The 18206-nt window shown below is 43.0% G+C and overlaps 1 protein-coding gene across 1 annotated transcript; it reads right to left on the bottom strand.

Annotated features, from left to right (window-relative positions):
- Nucleotides 1–24: 24 nt before the first annotated feature.
- Nucleotides 25–18141, bottom strand: LOC128297258 (dmX-like protein 1). The gene is made up of 18 exons (XM_053032869.1): nt 17898–18141; nt 16608–16825; nt 16380–16525; nt 16099–16302; nt 11654–16038; nt 10913–10999; nt 9723–9848; nt 6022–9649; nt 5815–5931; nt 5081–5645; nt 4922–5021; nt 4035–4118; nt 3222–3491; nt 3075–3144; nt 2906–2980; nt 2695–2828; nt 2544–2627; nt 25–2455 (listed from the first exon to the last, which is right to left on the bottom strand). Exons 1-18 carry the CDS (start codon nt 17982–17984, stop codon nt 2255–2257), a joined length of 10581 nt encoding a protein of 3526 aa, XP_052888829.1. The 5' UTR covers nt 17985–18141; the 3' UTR covers nt 25–2254.
- Between the last annotated feature and the right edge of the window lie 65 nt (nt 18142–18206).

The following is an 18206-nucleotide window of genomic DNA, read 5'->3' as shown; positions in this document are numbered from 1 at the left end:
ATGAATAAATCAACATCACTACATGAAACAAAAAAAACAATTGCTTAACGAATAATCTTACATCAATTATTTCATGCATTTTCTTTATGTGATTCTTATCGTATTATCAGTTGCTTTTTGAATATGACATTGTTTTAAGTAAAGCGCGAATTTATAGAAGAAAAGATAACTACATCGATTGCACTTGGTTTTCAACGTATTGTAAAAACATAGTGGATGGATAATGCCAGATGAATGTATGACCACATTAATTTAACAAGTGTTTTTGCACAAAATCTGTTAACTCTGCAAAAAGCTTTAAAACACATTATACATACTGTAAAACAAATAAGGAGTGTATGCTGCACCTTATGTAGCCTTAAACCAACGACAATGGTGGTGCAATACGACATACATGGCGTAGATGAAGGAAAAGTACTTCTGATTTTGTTGTACCATATCTTACACATCAGTTAACGTAATCTGCTCAGCACTACTGAATCCTACGGTCTGAGTATCTGTTGCATTCTGCTGCTATGTGATTTATTTACGATACAGGTTTTCACAACCAAAACCCCTATATCCATTTTCCAATTAAAATGTACTAACATGTTCTTCCATCTGCATTTTCAACCACATACGGGACATCATTACGTTGTTAAATTTTCGTGTGTATCATATCGTGTATATGTAGTTTTATTTTACTTTTAGTGTCGTGTCGAACGAGAGTTTTACCGGTTCTTGCATTGTATATCATGTTTGCCTGTTGCACCAGTTACATTCAATAATTCTTTAGTTTTGGATAGATAAAGAGTAACAATAGAGTTTATGTTTAACAATGTAACGCACACGTACACTTGCGGCATTTATGTAACTTTTTTGAAATTCAGTTGGAGCATCAGTTATTGAAACAGTTATTGGCATGATAGCAGTTCGCGCCTATTTATCGCTACCGTTAAAACATTCGACGATGGAACTAGTTTAGGTATCATTTAATCCAGGAAATATAGTAAACTTATTTGCGAAAAGAGGAATAAACATCAAGGCATAAAATCAACAGCGAATTACCTATCCAACATAATTCTACTCAACGCAAATCCAGTTTATCTGATAAGTCACGATGTATATAAACATTTCAAACAGAAGATAGCAATGGGCTATTCCAAAATAATAGCATCATCTAGTAGTATCAACGATAAAATCATAACTGGAATAATGTTGACGTACACAATACTCCAAGGAATTGCAACTAATTGCTTAATACTAGTCGATTATCAGTGCTAACTATTAAGCTTAACATTTTACATACCCTTTCATTGCATATAGTTATATTTCACGCTCTATCTGACCTTTATAATAACAGCACAATAGTACGAATGTAGCACGATCGCGACTTGGCGCTAAACTACATTTCTGTTCTGACATTCGATCGCATGAATACAAGTCCGTTATACCGTTTATAAATTTCCGAAAAAGCGTTCTGAGCTTTCCGTTTCCTACGTGTTCGATTAAATTGTACGCGGACTGCAGTTAATTTTAATTTAATATGGATCCGTTTTTTTGGTATAACATTATCATCTCTCAATAGCGGTATTGTCTGCGGTGTGTTGCAATTTTTGTTGTTTTATATCCTATGCCTCATTGTATTTGTCATTGTTTCGAAGCATTTTCTCACAACGATCGCAATCATTCAATGCATGGGAGCGATCAAATCTCTCTTGAATCATCTAAAGTAATGCTTTCGTTTTGTTTTATTCATTTCCATCACCAACGTTTCCTCACATATCAGTCACATTCTTCTTCATTTACCTTTAAGTTAAGTTATGCTAGATGCGGATTACAACGCTAAAGCAAAACATATCTCAAATAGTTGTGTGCGAGCAATAAGTGCTCGAAATCAGGCAAATCAAGCTAAGAATAAATGTCAGATATAGAGCAAAAATAGTTAAAAGCTTTCGGAATAAAACAACATCATATAAACCGTTCTTAAATCTTCTACACTGAGGTGGTTCGAATAATGATTTATGTATGTCAACAGCCCAATTATTGGTTTAGGTTAATACGGGTCATAAACAATCACTCGACCAGGATTCCCTGCTCAACTTCTTTGTCAGCCCTAGTATTTTTTTAAATACTCGTAATGAATTTCTACAGTTCGTCTCTCGCTACTGCGGAAAGTTTGTTTCGTTTCTATTCCTGTTTTCTTTTTTTTCTCTTTACATAAGCCTTACGCCGTGGGTTATTGAAAACTAAGGGGTCGAGGAATTTACCTCCCTTAATACAACGAATGAACGATCGATTCACGATCAGGTAGCTGTCGCACTTTCATCGAACCATCTGCACCGCAGGAAAATAATCGTCCTCCTTGGTCTATTTGCAGTTGAGTAACGCCCTGGCCAATGTGCTTGAAAAAGCTGCTCCGGGCATGCTCTCCCATGAAACTATACAGCTGGGTGTGGACTGATAGACCCCAAACCTTTTGTTTATGAATTGGGAGAAAATGTAATAAATAGTCTTGATAATTTATTTCACGGCTTTATGCAAGCGTAAGAACCGTTCATTACCTTAATATCACCATCAGCCGAACCGGTTACAAATTGTTCCTCATTTGGATCAATTGCCAAGCATTTTATTGGATGTTCATGTGCCTTAAAATAAAAACAAATATTTCCATTCTATCGATATGAGGGTAATGAAATTAAAATCAATAATTACCTGGAACCGGTGTCGTAAAATACGTTGACGAACATCAAATATGCTAACATCACCTTTCTTGCCAGCCGAAATAAGTAACTGGTGCTGAGGTGCATATGCTAGACTAGAAGCACCTTGATCGTGACATGTAAAGGCTGTAAAATGGGGAAAAATGTCATAGTACTAACACGAAAAAACGGCTAAAAAAGGATTAACAGAACCAAACACTTACCAGCTACCAGCGCTTTCTTTTGCGGTAAAAGTGTATCCCATATGGCTACGTTTTTGCTTTCCGAGCTGTGACCAGCTGTGTTACGAAGGATGTGTTAAAAAAGTAAAACAGTTAGAGCACGTGCATATTCATTTTAAGTGTTTCCTAAAAAAAGAAAGAAAAAACATACCCGTTGCCACCAAACTGCATGATCCGAGAAATACGAAATCTGTGATTCCTTTATTATGGCATTGATACGTCTGCATATATTAAAATAAGAATATTTTCATTAGAAAGCTTGTTTTGTTGAAATCGATCGTGTATTACGTTTACTTACGAAAAAGGGACGATTGCTTTGGCTTGCAAGACCCACTTGCCAGAGGCTTAGGTTACCATCGCCATCTGCAATACCGAACTTATTACCATGCTGTGAAAACCGACAGCGAGTAACTTTTGCGAACGTCCCCGGTGAACGTGGTGTACACACAACTTGCTGGTGGCCCCATTCCCACATCTGTACCGAACCGTCCTGACCGCCAGTAAGATACAATGGCATCAACGGATGTGCACTCATACGTTTAATATTATCCACTTTATGTTTCAGCACCTTTGATTGAGGATGAAACAGGAGAGTAAACATTATTTCTACTCAAACCCATTTTTGTACATGTTACACGCATACGTGCAGAATACGGAACAATAAAACGCAACAATTGAAAGCAACTAAATGCCATTTTCAACCAACTTTTACGAAACATAATACAACACAATTATGAAAATAATTAATAAGGCAAGCGAAAGGAAAATATGTTGAATCATTATCATTGAAATGAAAGATTGCGTGCATGCGGTGATCAAACGGTGATGATTTCTCTAGTAATTCATATCTAACTACGAACTTAAAAATGATTAAAAATGTTCCAAAATTTGCAACACAAAATAATAAAACATTAAAGTAACAATAAATATGCTAGTTAACTGATGTTAAGCTACTTTAACATGGAAAGGCAACAATAAACAAACAAGGTGGTGTAAATATCAACTAATCCAGGTGTAGCAAAGTATTTAATAATTATTTAAAAAATTACATATAGCGTTCAAATGTTATAATGCCTAGCATTAATTATGAGTACTCGACAAATTAATGTACCGGTTTCAATAAATGTTTGGAACGATCGATAACCAGCTTGCAGAACCGTGGGCACTGACTACCGGGGAATGTCGCTCCTTTGATCTGCACGTATTTCATAATTTTCCAACGATAATGTTAGTGTAGCACGTTGTATTATGGCAAATATTCCAGGTTAGGTCGTATTATTATTCAATATTATGTGTTAGGCACACATGCAAGGTATATAATCATAAATCCGTGGATTTGCATTACAGGCAGAATGTAGAGAAAAGAGAATAAGTATGAATAGAAAATTTCAGTACATAATCGTTACTTAACATGGTACACAAAAAATATATTCGACAACAGAACAATTTTGTTGGCACAATGAAGCAACATTTGAAAATTAGAACAGTTTATCAAATTATCAGTTTGATGTTTACTGAAGAATGATGTCCAATATTACAATCTATTATCTATTTATAAAATAATATCGCTTTATAATAAAAAACTTTACAACAAAAAATATCGTTTAGTAACGTAGTTATGTTAACATGAATGTTGCTCATTTGTTCGAAAAAATATTCAATTCATCTCAAATTCAGCTTCAATTTAAATTCAATTAACATCCTCTATCTGGGTTCTGGGATTCCACATTACCATGTTTTTTTTTCAAAGATCCCTATAAGAGACGAAAAATGCTGAACATGAACATGGCTGGAGCAAGACGTAAAACACCAAGCAATTGTTACTGATAAACGCGCACACATTGTCAAAGTATTTTGTACAAGTCTCAGACATTAGTTTTGCTCCATATTAAAGCATTTAGATGAAATGCGCACACACGCACTGTAGCGACAGTTATTTCACAGTGATACAGTGAAATTTGGACAAACGTTATATAATTGTCAAAGAGTTATACATACCACTGATGCTCCACGGCCTGATTGTCCAGCAATTCCAGGTTGAGGACTTGAAGGTGTCCCGTAGTTTTGAGCACTGCTGATGTTTTGGTTAAGCAGATGTCTAAAATATAGATACAATAAATAACAAACTATACACCACATACGTCGGATTTTACTTACTTATCCGTTGAGGTTTGTATGACCAAGAAACTGCTAGAAGCAAGTGATTCTATATCCTTGGACAGGTTCATGATGTCCATCTCACACTCATCTTCCATCCAGTTGGGCGATTCAAGGAGTAATGAGATATCCATTTCTTGCACTTCTCTTGGTGTTGCAAGCGCGAGCAAACCAGGATTTACCATATTAAGGCAGAAGGCAGATATTTGTTCTTGGTCCTTATGTATGATCCGTACTGGTTCTGGAATGTTTTGATTATGCTGGTGAGATCCAGCTACGTTTCCATTATTTTCATGGCCGATTGGTGTACCGGAATCATTGATCGAAGCGGAAACCGATCCACCTCCCATAGTAGAATCGAATGCGTTAGCAGTCGATTTTTTCTTGCCAAACACAGCCCGAATGAAAATTTCTTGCACGGATTCAATGCGCACCAGATAGTTCCATAGCCGCCTAGCCGGTGCTGATGCAGATAAACAAGGGCTGAATGGGGTATTCGAACGTTCAAGTAGTGAGCGATACTTGTGAATAGCTGGGCCTTTTGCTTCGGATTCAATGAAGCACCCTAGAGAACATAAAAAAGTTAAGATTTATTAATATTGTTAGACAATCGAAAGCTCATATTCAAACCTATTGCATAAAGACAGCGAGAAAAGAAAAAATATTCTAATAAATCAGCATAATTCATAATCTAATAATGTTATCTAATTATGAAAACGACAAATGTTATTTACCTGGAATGTAATCAACTGATGCGGGGCCACGATTTTCTAACTCTTCTTTAAGCAGATCCTGCCATGATGACAGTGTTCGCAATATCCCATGCACTAATGGACTGCTGACAGGAAGCTCTAAAACGTTAAATATTGGAGAATACTCATATCAGTATTTGTGAGACAACTGTGCCTAACGTTAAACAATATGCACTAAGCTAAACCTGCCTTGCATTTCAATCCCGGCGATAGCAATGTACGACTGCAATTGATTCTGCGCCACGCGTATTAAAGCGTAACGCATAATACACCAAGAATAGGAATTCGGATTCGAGTGTTCGGTGTTTTCGAGTCGATGTTTTCTGACCGCTGCCGATACTTGTGAAGCTTTGGGATCGTTGTTCAGCGGATCGTTGAACACATCCTCATCCTCATCTTCATCGTCTAGATCAGACACTGCGGAATCTGCCGAATCGTACTCCTCTTCGTCCGCTCCCAGGCCCTTCGGAATTGGTTTCGTGAGGAAGTATGACACCATGGACATTTCTGGTGGCACAAACTGTTCCCGGTACGTTGGTTTGTCTTCCTTCATGTTGGACGCACCCTGTGGTCCGGCGAACGGTCCCAACAATTTCATGTTCAATTTCACACGGTGCTTCGTCAGCGATGTTACCGCTCCCCAAACGCTACCTTCCGCACTGGTTCCTGTCTCGCCAGCGGCCTCCATGCTTTCTTGCTGCAGCTGTGCTTGTACTGCCTGCGCTGTTTGTGCATGTGAGGTAGCCTTACGCAACAACTTCTTTACACCACCGCCGAACAATGTCGACCAGGAGCTGTCGGAGAAGTTCTGCCCGGCTAGGCGATACAGAATATGACTGTCGCAAGTGGTCAGAGCGTACACGAACAGGGCCATGTATGCGGCCACGAATGATTCACACAGCAGTACATTTAACCGTGGTGTATCTTCGTCCTTCTCTCGTGCCAACAACGCTCGAAGATTTGTCACCCCGGGCCATTTGGAGGGCGGTGTACTGACTGCCAGTGGTTCATCGGTCGAGTACTTGCGGCGTCGCTGGTGAGCGGCCGCGTTAGCCATCAAATGCGTACTCTGGCAACTCGCGTTCAGTTTTGCAATAGTCTCCATGCCGGGACTGTGGCAACCCTGGCTGCCACCGTCGACTGACGAGGATGACTGCTTCACACTGAACGTGTCCGAGTCGCACAGAGATTGGTAGATGCAGGCCGAAAGCGCCACAGCAAGATCACGCAGGACGAAGATACCACTCGGGAACGTGTACGCACGGTTCATGTGCGGCGGTGTACGCATGTTAACCATCGTTTGCAGCATGTCGTGCGTGTGCGATTGCAGATAGCGCAGTGGGTCTGCGATCACTGTTTTGTTACCGGCAACGCAAGCACTCAACAGTGGCAACGTAGTCGGGAACGGTAACGGACTCAGCAACTGCTGTTGCGTTTTCTCTTGCTGCAACTCTTGCAACAACAGCACTAGTTCCATGCGCACGGACGCCAAACCACCTCCGCTAGCGCCGTGCAATGAACAGTAGCTTAGCAAAGTTCGAAGCAGTGTTTCGTTGGCCTTCAACCATCGTTTGCGTCTTGCTGCTCTTTGCACTTTGGCTTCGAAATCCTGCTTCTCCTGAATTAGAATTTCATGTAACGTCGGTTTATCGTGCGGGAATTTGTTCGCCAGAACGGGTGTATCGCGATCCACTGCATCTGCTGTCGTCGTATCCTCAATAGCGGTATTTTCCGAGTCACCGGTGCTGTAATTGCACAGTTGCTTCAAAGCTTCCACTTCACGCTCTAACCATACGTATAGTTGATATCGTAGCTGACCCCCGTCGACTTCAAAGCCCGTGGCAAGTGTCGATAGTTCCTCCATAAGAATTTTTAAACATGCAATAAACTTTAGCTGCTGAGCCATTATGTCTAGACTTCCACTGGTAGCGGATTCTTCGTCTCCTAACGCTGTTTCAGCATTTTTATTGAGCGGAAGGCTGTCTGGTTCCGATTTTTTCTTTATCTGTATACCTCCATCGTCATCACTGCTTTCATCTTCTGCTGCTGCACCATCATCGTCCCATACTATCTTAAAATCATCTTCTCCTCCGTTCACTTGAGAGGACACTGGTGCACCCCAGTCCATGGCCGTACTGTTACCCATGCTACTACCCCAATCAAACGATGTGGCTGTCTCCTTACCACTGGTTTGGCTGCTCCAATCTAAAGTACCCGTTGCAATGAGCGTACTTTGATCCTGTATTTTTAAATCGGGTCCACTAGCTGGACTTTGCGCGTTGCTCGTTTCTTGATCGATTACCTTGGTCGGCAGTTTACTCAACACCTCCAGCGCCAAGGCTGGGCAACCCGCTTTGAAGTGCGCATGGGCAGTGGTAAAGTAAAGTTGTCGCTCGAGTGGGGTAATAGAGTCCTCTAGTTGAATTTGTTTGTCCGTCGCTAGTCCACCAGAAGCTGTGCTAGTGTCAGCAGCACCATAGCTGAAACCGGCAATCACGACTTGTGCTCGCTTCTTGTCCTGTGCTGACGAGGCAATGTGTTGCCTTATGAGCAATGGATGTGTGCGCAAGTACACGTAAAAATTGAACACATTGGGGTTCGTTGAGTGACTAGCGTCATGATGGGATGCATTGCCAAGGGCGGCACTTTCGTCATCGAATAGAGGATGCATGCTACCAATCTGACTGTCCAACAACGTACTCAGGCTACCCGTATAGTCTTTCAAAATCCACAGTGCCATAGAACGTAAGAACGGATCTGGGTGAGCACGGCTAAGGTCCTGATTTTCACCATTTTTATCGCAACCCAACACTTCCTCGTACAGCAGTTTCTTGAAGCTAGGCGGTGTCGGATCGTGCTCTCCTTCGTACAATCTTGTAATAACCAGCGCTAGTTGCAAATCTTCCAGCTTTGTCAAACAAACTTCTAGTGCGTCATTGAGCGAGTTTGCAAGGAGAAAGAAGGCAACGGCGTGCTCGAAACGCTGCTTTCCCAGCAGCGCGAACGCGTTTTTCAATGCCGCCTTTCGCCAGCGATCATCGGAGAAATTGTTGGCGAAGAACGATGTCATTTTTTCGTCTTTTTTTGAACGATATAGTCCCCAAACAACCGACTTTTTCTTCATAGCCATGTAGTAGATGGCTGCATCGAGCGGATCCTGATTCGCCTGGAACGATGCCTTTGCCAGACGCTCGATGCATTGGCGCAGTAAGTTGTTGTTGCGAAGCCACCAACCAACACCAAGTTCTTTCAGCACGTGCCACTTTGGTTGCCCTTTCACGTACGACGGTATCAGATTAAGCAGCTCTTCCTCGCTTTCCGAGTGGAATGCCCACACGATGTTGGACGTACCTACACCCTGCTTCTGGAACGAATGGCGTTGTGAAATGGGTAGACAACGCAATAGATAGTTATAGTGCTTCATCGCCAGCAGGAATCGGAGCCCACAGTCATCTAATGAATCGGTTGAAACATTTTCCGTATTTGGTACACCGGTCAAATTTTCCTTCGCTATTGCCGTTTTGGCTGCATCGATAGCAAAACGTTCGGCAAAGTCTATATTGCATGTCGATACTGTATCGGCCAATGCCAGCAAGTGCATCTGATCCAATGACGAAAGTCCTGGGAGATGAGTGTGCGTCAACAGTCGCGAAAGTAGCTGTCCTTGACGGGGTCCAAAATGCGAGAGGTAATGTTTTTCCGGAAGCGACGATCTTCGGTCCGTGTGTCGGTTCATTTCGCCACCACCGCTCTCATCATCCAACAAATCATCGAGAGATTCGTCTGCCGTGTTACTTTCGAACAGTTCATTGTAATCCTGGAATGTTAGAACAGATAGAACAGATATACTGATTAATCTTGTTTCAATAAATTAGACTTAAGCGACGTACCTTCACTTCGTCATTTTGCTGCAAATTACTGCTAGTCGATTCCTTATCTGCAGCAAGAAGAGTCCACAGCGGTAAGGGAGGAATGGATGTGATTTCCGCATAGTCAAGCGTAAGTTCTTCTGGGATCTGTTTCGGTTTTTAAAACATTTTGATTTGTAATTCATTGTGTTAAAACTCTTTTTGCAACTTTGTAAAATTAACCATTACAGAAACTAGTATCGATCGTGCTGCTTTTTCGAACAATACTGCTATTACAACATAATACATATTCTACTTATCTACTACATTAACCTTTAGGATAGGAAATTGATTGCAACCACTTTATCCTACTACAGTTTGCTATTACATTAGTGACATATTTGGATGGAACAATGATTTCTAAGTTCATCCGAGAAAGCATAAGATTTCTTACAAATACTTGTGTAGGTTTCACTGTAAAGTCAACAAAGGAAGGTGAAAACACTACCGCTCGGAAGAAGAAATATAGATGAAGTACGATTCACAGATACAGGTAACAAAAGTACACAAAGTTAGATAAGATTAAAACCCAAAGTAATAGATAAAGGGATGATGAATAAACCAAATGGTAAAAAACATAAACTTGGCGTATCATTCATGTTTACATCGAACTTACATTAATATGAGATAACAATGAAAATTGCAGCTTTACATAAGTTGTAAAGCACAGTTAGGGAACAGGATATTGTAATTGTAATTGTAAATGAAAGTCTCGTTCACAATCTCAACGAAACGAGTATTCCAAATATAAAATGAACAGTGTTGAAGTACTTTTTTCATTGAAATAAGAGGAATTACGACAATGGAAATATTTTCGGAGGATGTTTTTCGTTTGCTTTTTGTTTATCGTAAGCATACAGAATATCTTAATACATTTAGGTTAGAATGATAATAAGAAACCTTTTTCTGACATTCTCTTTTGGAAACCAAATTTGACGTCCAAACAGATTTAATAGCTAGGGAAACATTTGTTTGCAAATGAAAACAGCAAAAAGTAGGGATATGTGAGCATTATTGAATACCATACCACAGGTAGATAGAAAAAGATATATCAAAAGCACCAAGTAGATAAATCAAAACAATTCGCTTTACACAAAGAATTGAAACATTGAATTTGAGCAGTCGAAATGTAGAAAAGTGAGAGAAAGAGTTAAAATAATGAAAAACCGCACCTGTGTCGTCGATCCTCTTGGTTCAAGAGGACTAACGGTGCCTGCCGGACAGCTAATGGAAAGAGTGCGAGTTCTAGACCAACCACGCTGGAAACACACATATAAAACAAATAAAGAAAAGATAATGGAAATATGTGAAAAGTGATAGAGTAAAGGGATAGGAAGCGAGATCGTGCGATGGAAAAATGCGTATGAAAAAGTGCAGGAATGAAATAAAACGTAAAATTTTGATGAGATGACGACTCGAGCTGTGCTGGGGGGATTTGCTTTATGTCAATGTAAGTATGACCGAAGACCAAGATCTACTATCTCAAATGCGTGAACGATCAAACGATCAATCATGCCAGTGAGAAGAAGCGATTGATGCAGATAGTAATGTATGAATCACGATTGTTGGTGCAAATGGTCCAAAGTATGCTTTCAACGATGATTTCAACGAATGCTGCTGCTACGGTTATTACTATCGCGAGCCTCTTGATCGTACGAACTGAGGATGATAATAATTGCACTAGAAGATTAGCAACACAAGGTAAATATTAGCGACATACACAAACACAAACACACACGCACACTGTTCCGTCGGTGGGTGCCAAGTATCTGTCAAGTGCTACTGCTCCGCACTATCGCAGAGACGTGTAATGAAATATGACTGCACTCGTCAGCAGTGTAGTAATGCGTTACAATTGGAAATTTGGAAGTGCAGGAAATTGTACGATTGAACTGCCGGCATACCAAACATACCTGTCGGTTGAGGCTTTCTTCGTCTCCTCCACAACCGCGCACAGTATACGAACCACTGATGCAACGGACGAGATGTGCCAAAATCGCCTTTACCCAGCGGATTTTACCGGAGTTCAACAGTTCCATCAACTGTTTAGGATGATACTGTGGCAGTACCGGACAGGCAATTCGGGAAGCCTCGAATAATCCATAATCGGTCATATAATCGTGATGCCCAGGAGATTGCTGTTGATCAGCAGCAGTTGCGGCAGCTGTCACGGCTCCAATCTGTCCGGTGCTAGCCGCACCGAGAGCTTTTTTCTTCTTATTAGCGTCCGCAGACGAAAGCATCTGGTTAAGATTGATGGAGCTAACGCGTGATAGTACGGGCATTGAGGATACGTTTGCTAGCCGACGTTGGGTGCTATCCTGCGCCATCGAGCGAAGATCCTCATCCTTTAAGTTACGCGTATCATACATATCGTCAATGTCTAGCTGGTGATTCACGTTGTACAAACTATTGCTTTGTGGCTTCCACTGTGAGTACACATGCATCTCGGAGTCCATTCCAGCCACGAATATGCCGTCCCTTACCCAGGAGATCTGCATCGGTAATGGCGGTAAACCATCCGCTGTAGTAAGCTCTATTTGGCGCAATTTCATCCAGCGAATTTCGTCATTAAAATGTGGTTGCGCCAGCGAGCTAGCTTTACGTAGCAGAGGACGGTTTGTTGATTGGGATTCTTTCATCGCTTTCATGTTAGACTGTGCCAAATCGCTACACACAGGCGTGAACAGAAGGATTTTACTACCGACCGCAACGGTAAGAATGTGCGAACCATCTTCCTTGGATACCCAGTCCAACTGTACTAGATGTTTCTGCGTAATCGGGCATGTGTTACCATGCTCAGTGATGCTCTTACGCAGTGATTGCAGGGTGCTGAAGCTCGGGACAGCCAACAGGCCCGTTCCCGGTTTTGCAAGAGCCTCAGGCGTTACATCTCCATTCACAGAGCGCGGAGATCTCGCATCGTCGTGAGAAAGCGTATGCAGCACTTGATTTAGCCGTTGCTTTTTCTGCAGTGTACGTGTGTCATATAGGTAGCTTAAATCCAAGTTATGATCCGCCTGTATGCGTGGAAGGTGAATATTTTTTAGGTGAATTGTATCTTCCAAAACCCATTCACTACCACCAGTTGACTCGCACTCATAAATAGCCACACTCAAGTTCACGAAGCGTGTCTCTGGATCACTGCTCTTCGTAGGTCGAGTAAAGGATTTACCGTACTTGTATGCGCAAGCTATTCGTCCCGAGTACGCTGCACTAATATGCAACAGTTGTCCATTTACATCGATTGTCGATTCTTGATCCTTGCGGATCATTTCCCACTCGCACCACTCGTATCGAGGAACTTGATTACTGCCGTCTTCACTATCACCTTTGCCTTCTTTACGCTGGATGCTTTTGCACTTCCAGAAGCGCACCGTCGAATCGGAACACGCCGTCACGATTATATAAGGTGCAAAGCAGGCAGGGTAAATTGAAGAAGAACTTAAATGACCAGCAGCGGGAGCAGCATGGATCACATCCACTCCATCCGGAAGCGGTAGCTCCTGCGTGCACACTTTTGTCGTGGATATATTTACATGTGAAGCATGATCCAGCGGAGCACGGGTATGGGCAGCACTCTTGGGTATATCTTCTGGCACTACAGATGGCCGATGAACATTCTCTGGATCATCCAAATCCTGCACAAGGTTGCTATCCGGTACGTACATCATACTGCTGCTCATTTCGTCGGCGGCAGCAGGCTGCGAAGCGATTACAATGCGCCACATGTGCAAAGTTGTACCATTTTGAGTACGTTCCAACACCACCAGATAGAACGGTTGCTCAAATTGAGCGTTGCGCTGCAAATCCACCATTGCTCCCATACCGCCATCCATTAGGCCAATAGTAGGCTTAAGGTCTGGATTTAAACCATCTGCCTCAAGACCGGTTCCGATAGGAAAGGCTGTGCTTGAGGCACCGAAGGGATCGATCGAAGGTTCCGTTCGCTCTCCCGTGATCAATTGTTCCTGAAACACGTGCAAGAATTGTGTGTTCTGCCAATCGTGTGTAGCGTCATCGATCGCATCGAGCTGTATAATGCAGCCGGGACGGGCGGTGGATTGCTGAGACACGATCTTAATCTTATCGTGTAATATAGGTGGCAACATTCCAGCGTTCTCCGACGACTCGGTAGATAGTGACATCAGCGAGTCCATTCTTCGACACCGTCGTTCGGAGCTCGATATCTCAGCCAGCAGTGTGCGTGCGTCAATAACAGCCTGGTACACCCGCAGGCATTCCCCGTCACTGGCGACGAAGCAGGCAGATGGTGAATTGCTTAGATTGCCGAGCGTCGTACTGGGCAGCAAAGTCGGTATCCATGCAACGTTGCTGAACGCGGATATTTCTGGTGAATTAATGCGCGCCAACTCACTAACACCTCCGGATTGCGACAACGGTCCAACAGCGTCTACCCGCCACAATATTAGCTCGGAGCAGAATCCAGATGGAGCACATACATCCTTTGAGCGATGCATTCCCAACGAACGATTATCAACCCCATTACCGGACTGTGTTGTGTCACCGGCCGGGATGTCCGGTATGTTGTGATGGGACGTAGTTAGCAGTAGCGGCAGTACCGGATGACACGTTATATCATTCACACGGAACCGATGCCCGGAGGCTCGCGAGGCGTGACCGATACTGAGCACTTGCGAAAACTTGCTCCGATCGGCAAATGTTAATTGCCACAGATTAAGCGTTCCATTTGAATGCTTTGTTACCATTGAGATGGTGGGTGAGGGTGGTGCAGTTAAAATGTCGGCGTGCTCCAGTGGACCACCATCTGATCCTGCATGATCTTTTTTGGCTGTATGATCACCTGTTGCTTCACCACCGGGAACTTCGGTCTCCGCATTGCTCGTTTGCTCAGCATTATCTTCCTCGTTAGCTTCATTCTCCTCCATAACGCTCGGAAGCGACGTTACACAATCACTAATGACATCCAATTGTGCGCCGGCCATGTTTTGTCCACCGGCAGAACACGACGATTTGGGGCCGCGCATGATCATATCACGGAAACCTAGATTTCCGCCAGTATTGTATAGTGCAACCGTTGTCGACATCGACATAGCATCACCCAACGGGAAAGCCGATGGAATGCGGGTGGAAAATGAAACCTGTGCCTGGCGGTACGATCCGGGATGATACTCATCCAACCACTCTACCACCCAAATCAGGTAGCTCCCGTCAATTGGATGAATCGAAAACAGCAGGTCCGGGCTGTGTTGCCAGTCACGTAACAAACAGTCGATCTTCATGTCTAGTGAATCCGTTACGTGCAAATTACCGTCGTTCGCCAAAGAATTGATGGAAGTTGTGTTCGATAGCGAATGATGACTGGGCAACCCGACGTGCGATCCCGCTCCAATCGAATGTGAACGATGCTGCGAGTGCAATGGTGGATGATCTTCACTACTGTTACTTTCCTCCTGAGAAAGTGTGCTTCTCAGTTGCCCCTTCCGATGGTGCTCAGTTATCGAGCCTTCTTCCAGCAGAAGACTTCCACCAGGGTCGTTTGCACCAACGCCACCGCCACCTTCACTATTGCTTCCAGAGGCATTTTGCATTTCCTCCTTTTCGATCACCTTGCGGGTCATCTCTTGTAGTATTCCTTCTGCTTGTAGTGTAAAGTGCATCTCTTTGTTGTTAAGCCAATGCAGTATAAAGTTGGGCTGCGTTGAGGGGTCGGTCGTATGCATCGATGGTACCAACGGTATATCCGTCTCGGCGTTAATCGAAGCAGCAAGATGGAAGTGCAATCCAGACCTCATGCCGGTACCATGGTATCCGTACGAATGGAAATCATGCACACTGTAGGTCGATGGTAGTGTTGGAATAGGTGCATTACCAAACCCTGAACTGGCTCCGGGCCCGCCGAACCCGGGACCCATTCCATTCAATCCATTCGCTCCTCCAGTGCCGCTATGTTTCGCGTGCCGCCGAATATGGAAACATGTTTTCATGTGCTTCAAACGTTGCATGAACCTATGCTTATGGCGATGGGTACGAAACTTTGGGTTCTGTGATGCTAATGGATCGAACTGGTTCATGTTCACCAACCCATCTTCCGGCAGCACGGTTTCTACCCAAATTCTACAGATGTTGTCCAGGCACGATGTCACCAGCATGTTAGAGACAGATCCCTTTGGCATGTACTTGCTCGTTTTGCGCCATGATAGGTGCGTGACGGCGCGCGGATGAGCGACGTAAACGAATCCGTAACTAATTTCCGGCGCACCAACGAAGCTCTGTTGCGATTGGGACTGATCAAAGCTCTTATTTGGGAACAGGGCTAGAAACAAAATTTCATAAATATTTGTCTAATGCCGCTAAAAAGGGGCTGTATACTTACTGTATTTGTTCTCGTACCACACTTTAACCAAACGATCGCTTTTACCAGACGTTGCGAACAATGTACCATCGGGACTAAACGCCATGTGATGAACGGGGGTTGCTGTATGACATTTCCACACGCAATCCCACGAGCTACTGTCGGATTCTTCTTCGCCGGTAGGCGTTTTTGGATCACGTTCTCCACCGATTTCGAATTTAACCGCTGGAAGAAAACAGAATAGCGAATCGATAGCTTTAAACATTATTTACGACGGTTCGATTTTTTGTTCGTTCACATACAGCTTGGCTCATCATCATCCTGCTTGGATAAACGTTCGTGCCACAGCTGAAGCACCGTCCCACCCGTCAGCAATCGTGTCCCCTCAAGGTTCCACGAAAGCGAACTGATATGCGACGATGCTTGCAAGCTTCCAGTTTGGACCCATCTGGAAAAAAAGAGAATGATAAATGATTTGTTTTGTTTGGGAACTGTCTGACAACCCCTAACAGGTGGCCCGGTCAACTTACTTGTATTCCAATCCATGAGTTGACGCCCTTTCCGTGTGGATTAGCGGTGTTGGTTCGAAGATGCATACCTTGTCCTCGTAGGCGGCCGCTATCTTTCCAGTATCCGTACTGGCATCGAGTGCCGAGATGCGAATATAATTGTGCACCGCACCGGGTATAATTTGGACACGCTCGAAATTGCTCGCTAGCACCACGATATTGCATCCTGCCGCGTATGCCTAAACAAAGGTCACGCAAATTGGTAAGAACGTATCAGATAGGCAGCACCAAAGCAACCCGATGAAACTCAAATTGCTTTTCCTAACGGCGCGAAGTGACAAAACAAACAACCCCGAACGATACACGGTAACGAGATGAATAAACAAAACAGCCAGGCCATGCTCTAGCAGACCATGGGTTATCATGGAGTTATCAACTTCTTTTAACAAACATGCATATCGCGCGATATCAACACAAATAACGGTTCACGTGCGGATCATGAAAAAAACAGCTACAGCATCTTCTTATTTGCTAATCAGCTACGAAAATGTTCGTTTGACGGGTGTAGAAAAATCGAACAGAACCTAATATTCGGCTGTAATCAAAAGATTGATATCGTATGGAGATAATGGCACCACCGTCCTGCCATCCCTGCTAAACCCCTTTTTATGTTGATCGTTGTTATTTCGCGTAAGTGGTCTCACATGAAGAATGTGCGCGTGTGCGTGCGTATATCGATGAGAATATTGGGAGAGCGTTAACAACCGAGAGAGTGAAAAATTATCAGTCAAGTGACTATCAAACGTCACCGTTTTTCCATTTTTCGATTATTCCACTCTTTCCACTTGAAAGTAGGGTATATTTTGGCAATGAATCAACATTTTACGATTGAAAGGAATTACGACATAAAAACTAAATTTCTTTTGTCACCCATATGGATTTCATCACGTTTCACGATTATTTCTGCACATGACTAAAGGTCTAGTTTGGACATTCCCACACGTAGGGTAACCTTCTAGCCTTCCCAGAACTGTGCCATTAAGGCTTATCGATAGGAAATTGCGTATTTTACTTTGCTTGTACGAAAGTGAACAGTCCGTCATTTAGTTTATTTACACAGCCGCACTTAATCCTGGTTGCCAACTGCTATCGCATAGTTTATATCACATTACAGCATACACCGTATCACTTGACCAGAAGATTTCTAGCGCAGTCCTTCGTGCTGACCGTGAAACACCATCGCCGATCACGGGGTTTTTGTGGCCAGTGTGCCCTTTATGCTAATCAAACCCAGACTTGTGAGGCACGTACTGTGAAAGGAACTCCTTCGACGGATCCAACAGCAAAACAACGATCGCCAGCATTGCAAGCACCACTGAGAATCTGATGACAATTCATTTTCTTCTTTGGTTGGTTTTATAACAACTGTACATATTTTAACTACAGATCACCCGCTTGGGTATGATTTTCATCACGGACACAATTTTATTAACCCAAAAGCAACGAGAACGGTCGATTTTTCACACTACACCACTAACACCGAGTGTTGGGATTCTTTCTCTTCCGTGGGTTTGCGTTTTTAACCCCGAAAAAAAATTGAAGAGCTGAGCTCGACCCATG

This window comes from Anopheles moucheti, chromosome 2, assembly GCF_943734755.1.
Source record: "Anopheles moucheti chromosome 2, idAnoMoucSN_F20_07, whole genome shotgun sequence".
NCBI classification, from domain to species: domain Eukaryota; kingdom Metazoa; phylum Arthropoda; class Insecta; order Diptera; family Culicidae; genus Anopheles; species Anopheles moucheti.
This window is presented reverse-complemented; position numbering and strand designations above follow the sequence as displayed.

Bases quoted from the DNA above. Each gene is read 5' to 3' on its own strand.
- LOC128297258 (XM_053032869.1), bottom strand. From the start codon at position 17,984: ATGAATTGTCATCAGATTCTCAGTGGTGCTTGCAATGCTGGCGATCGT. The intron at 5,646-5,814 runs GTAAATAACATT...TATGTTCTCTAG, and splicing joins ATCAGTTGATTACATTCCAG to GGTGCTTCATTGAATCCGAA. The intron at 2,829-2,905 runs GTAAGTGTTTGG...CCCATTTTACAG, and splicing joins AAAGAAAGCGCTGGTAGCTG to CCTTTACATGTCACGATCAA.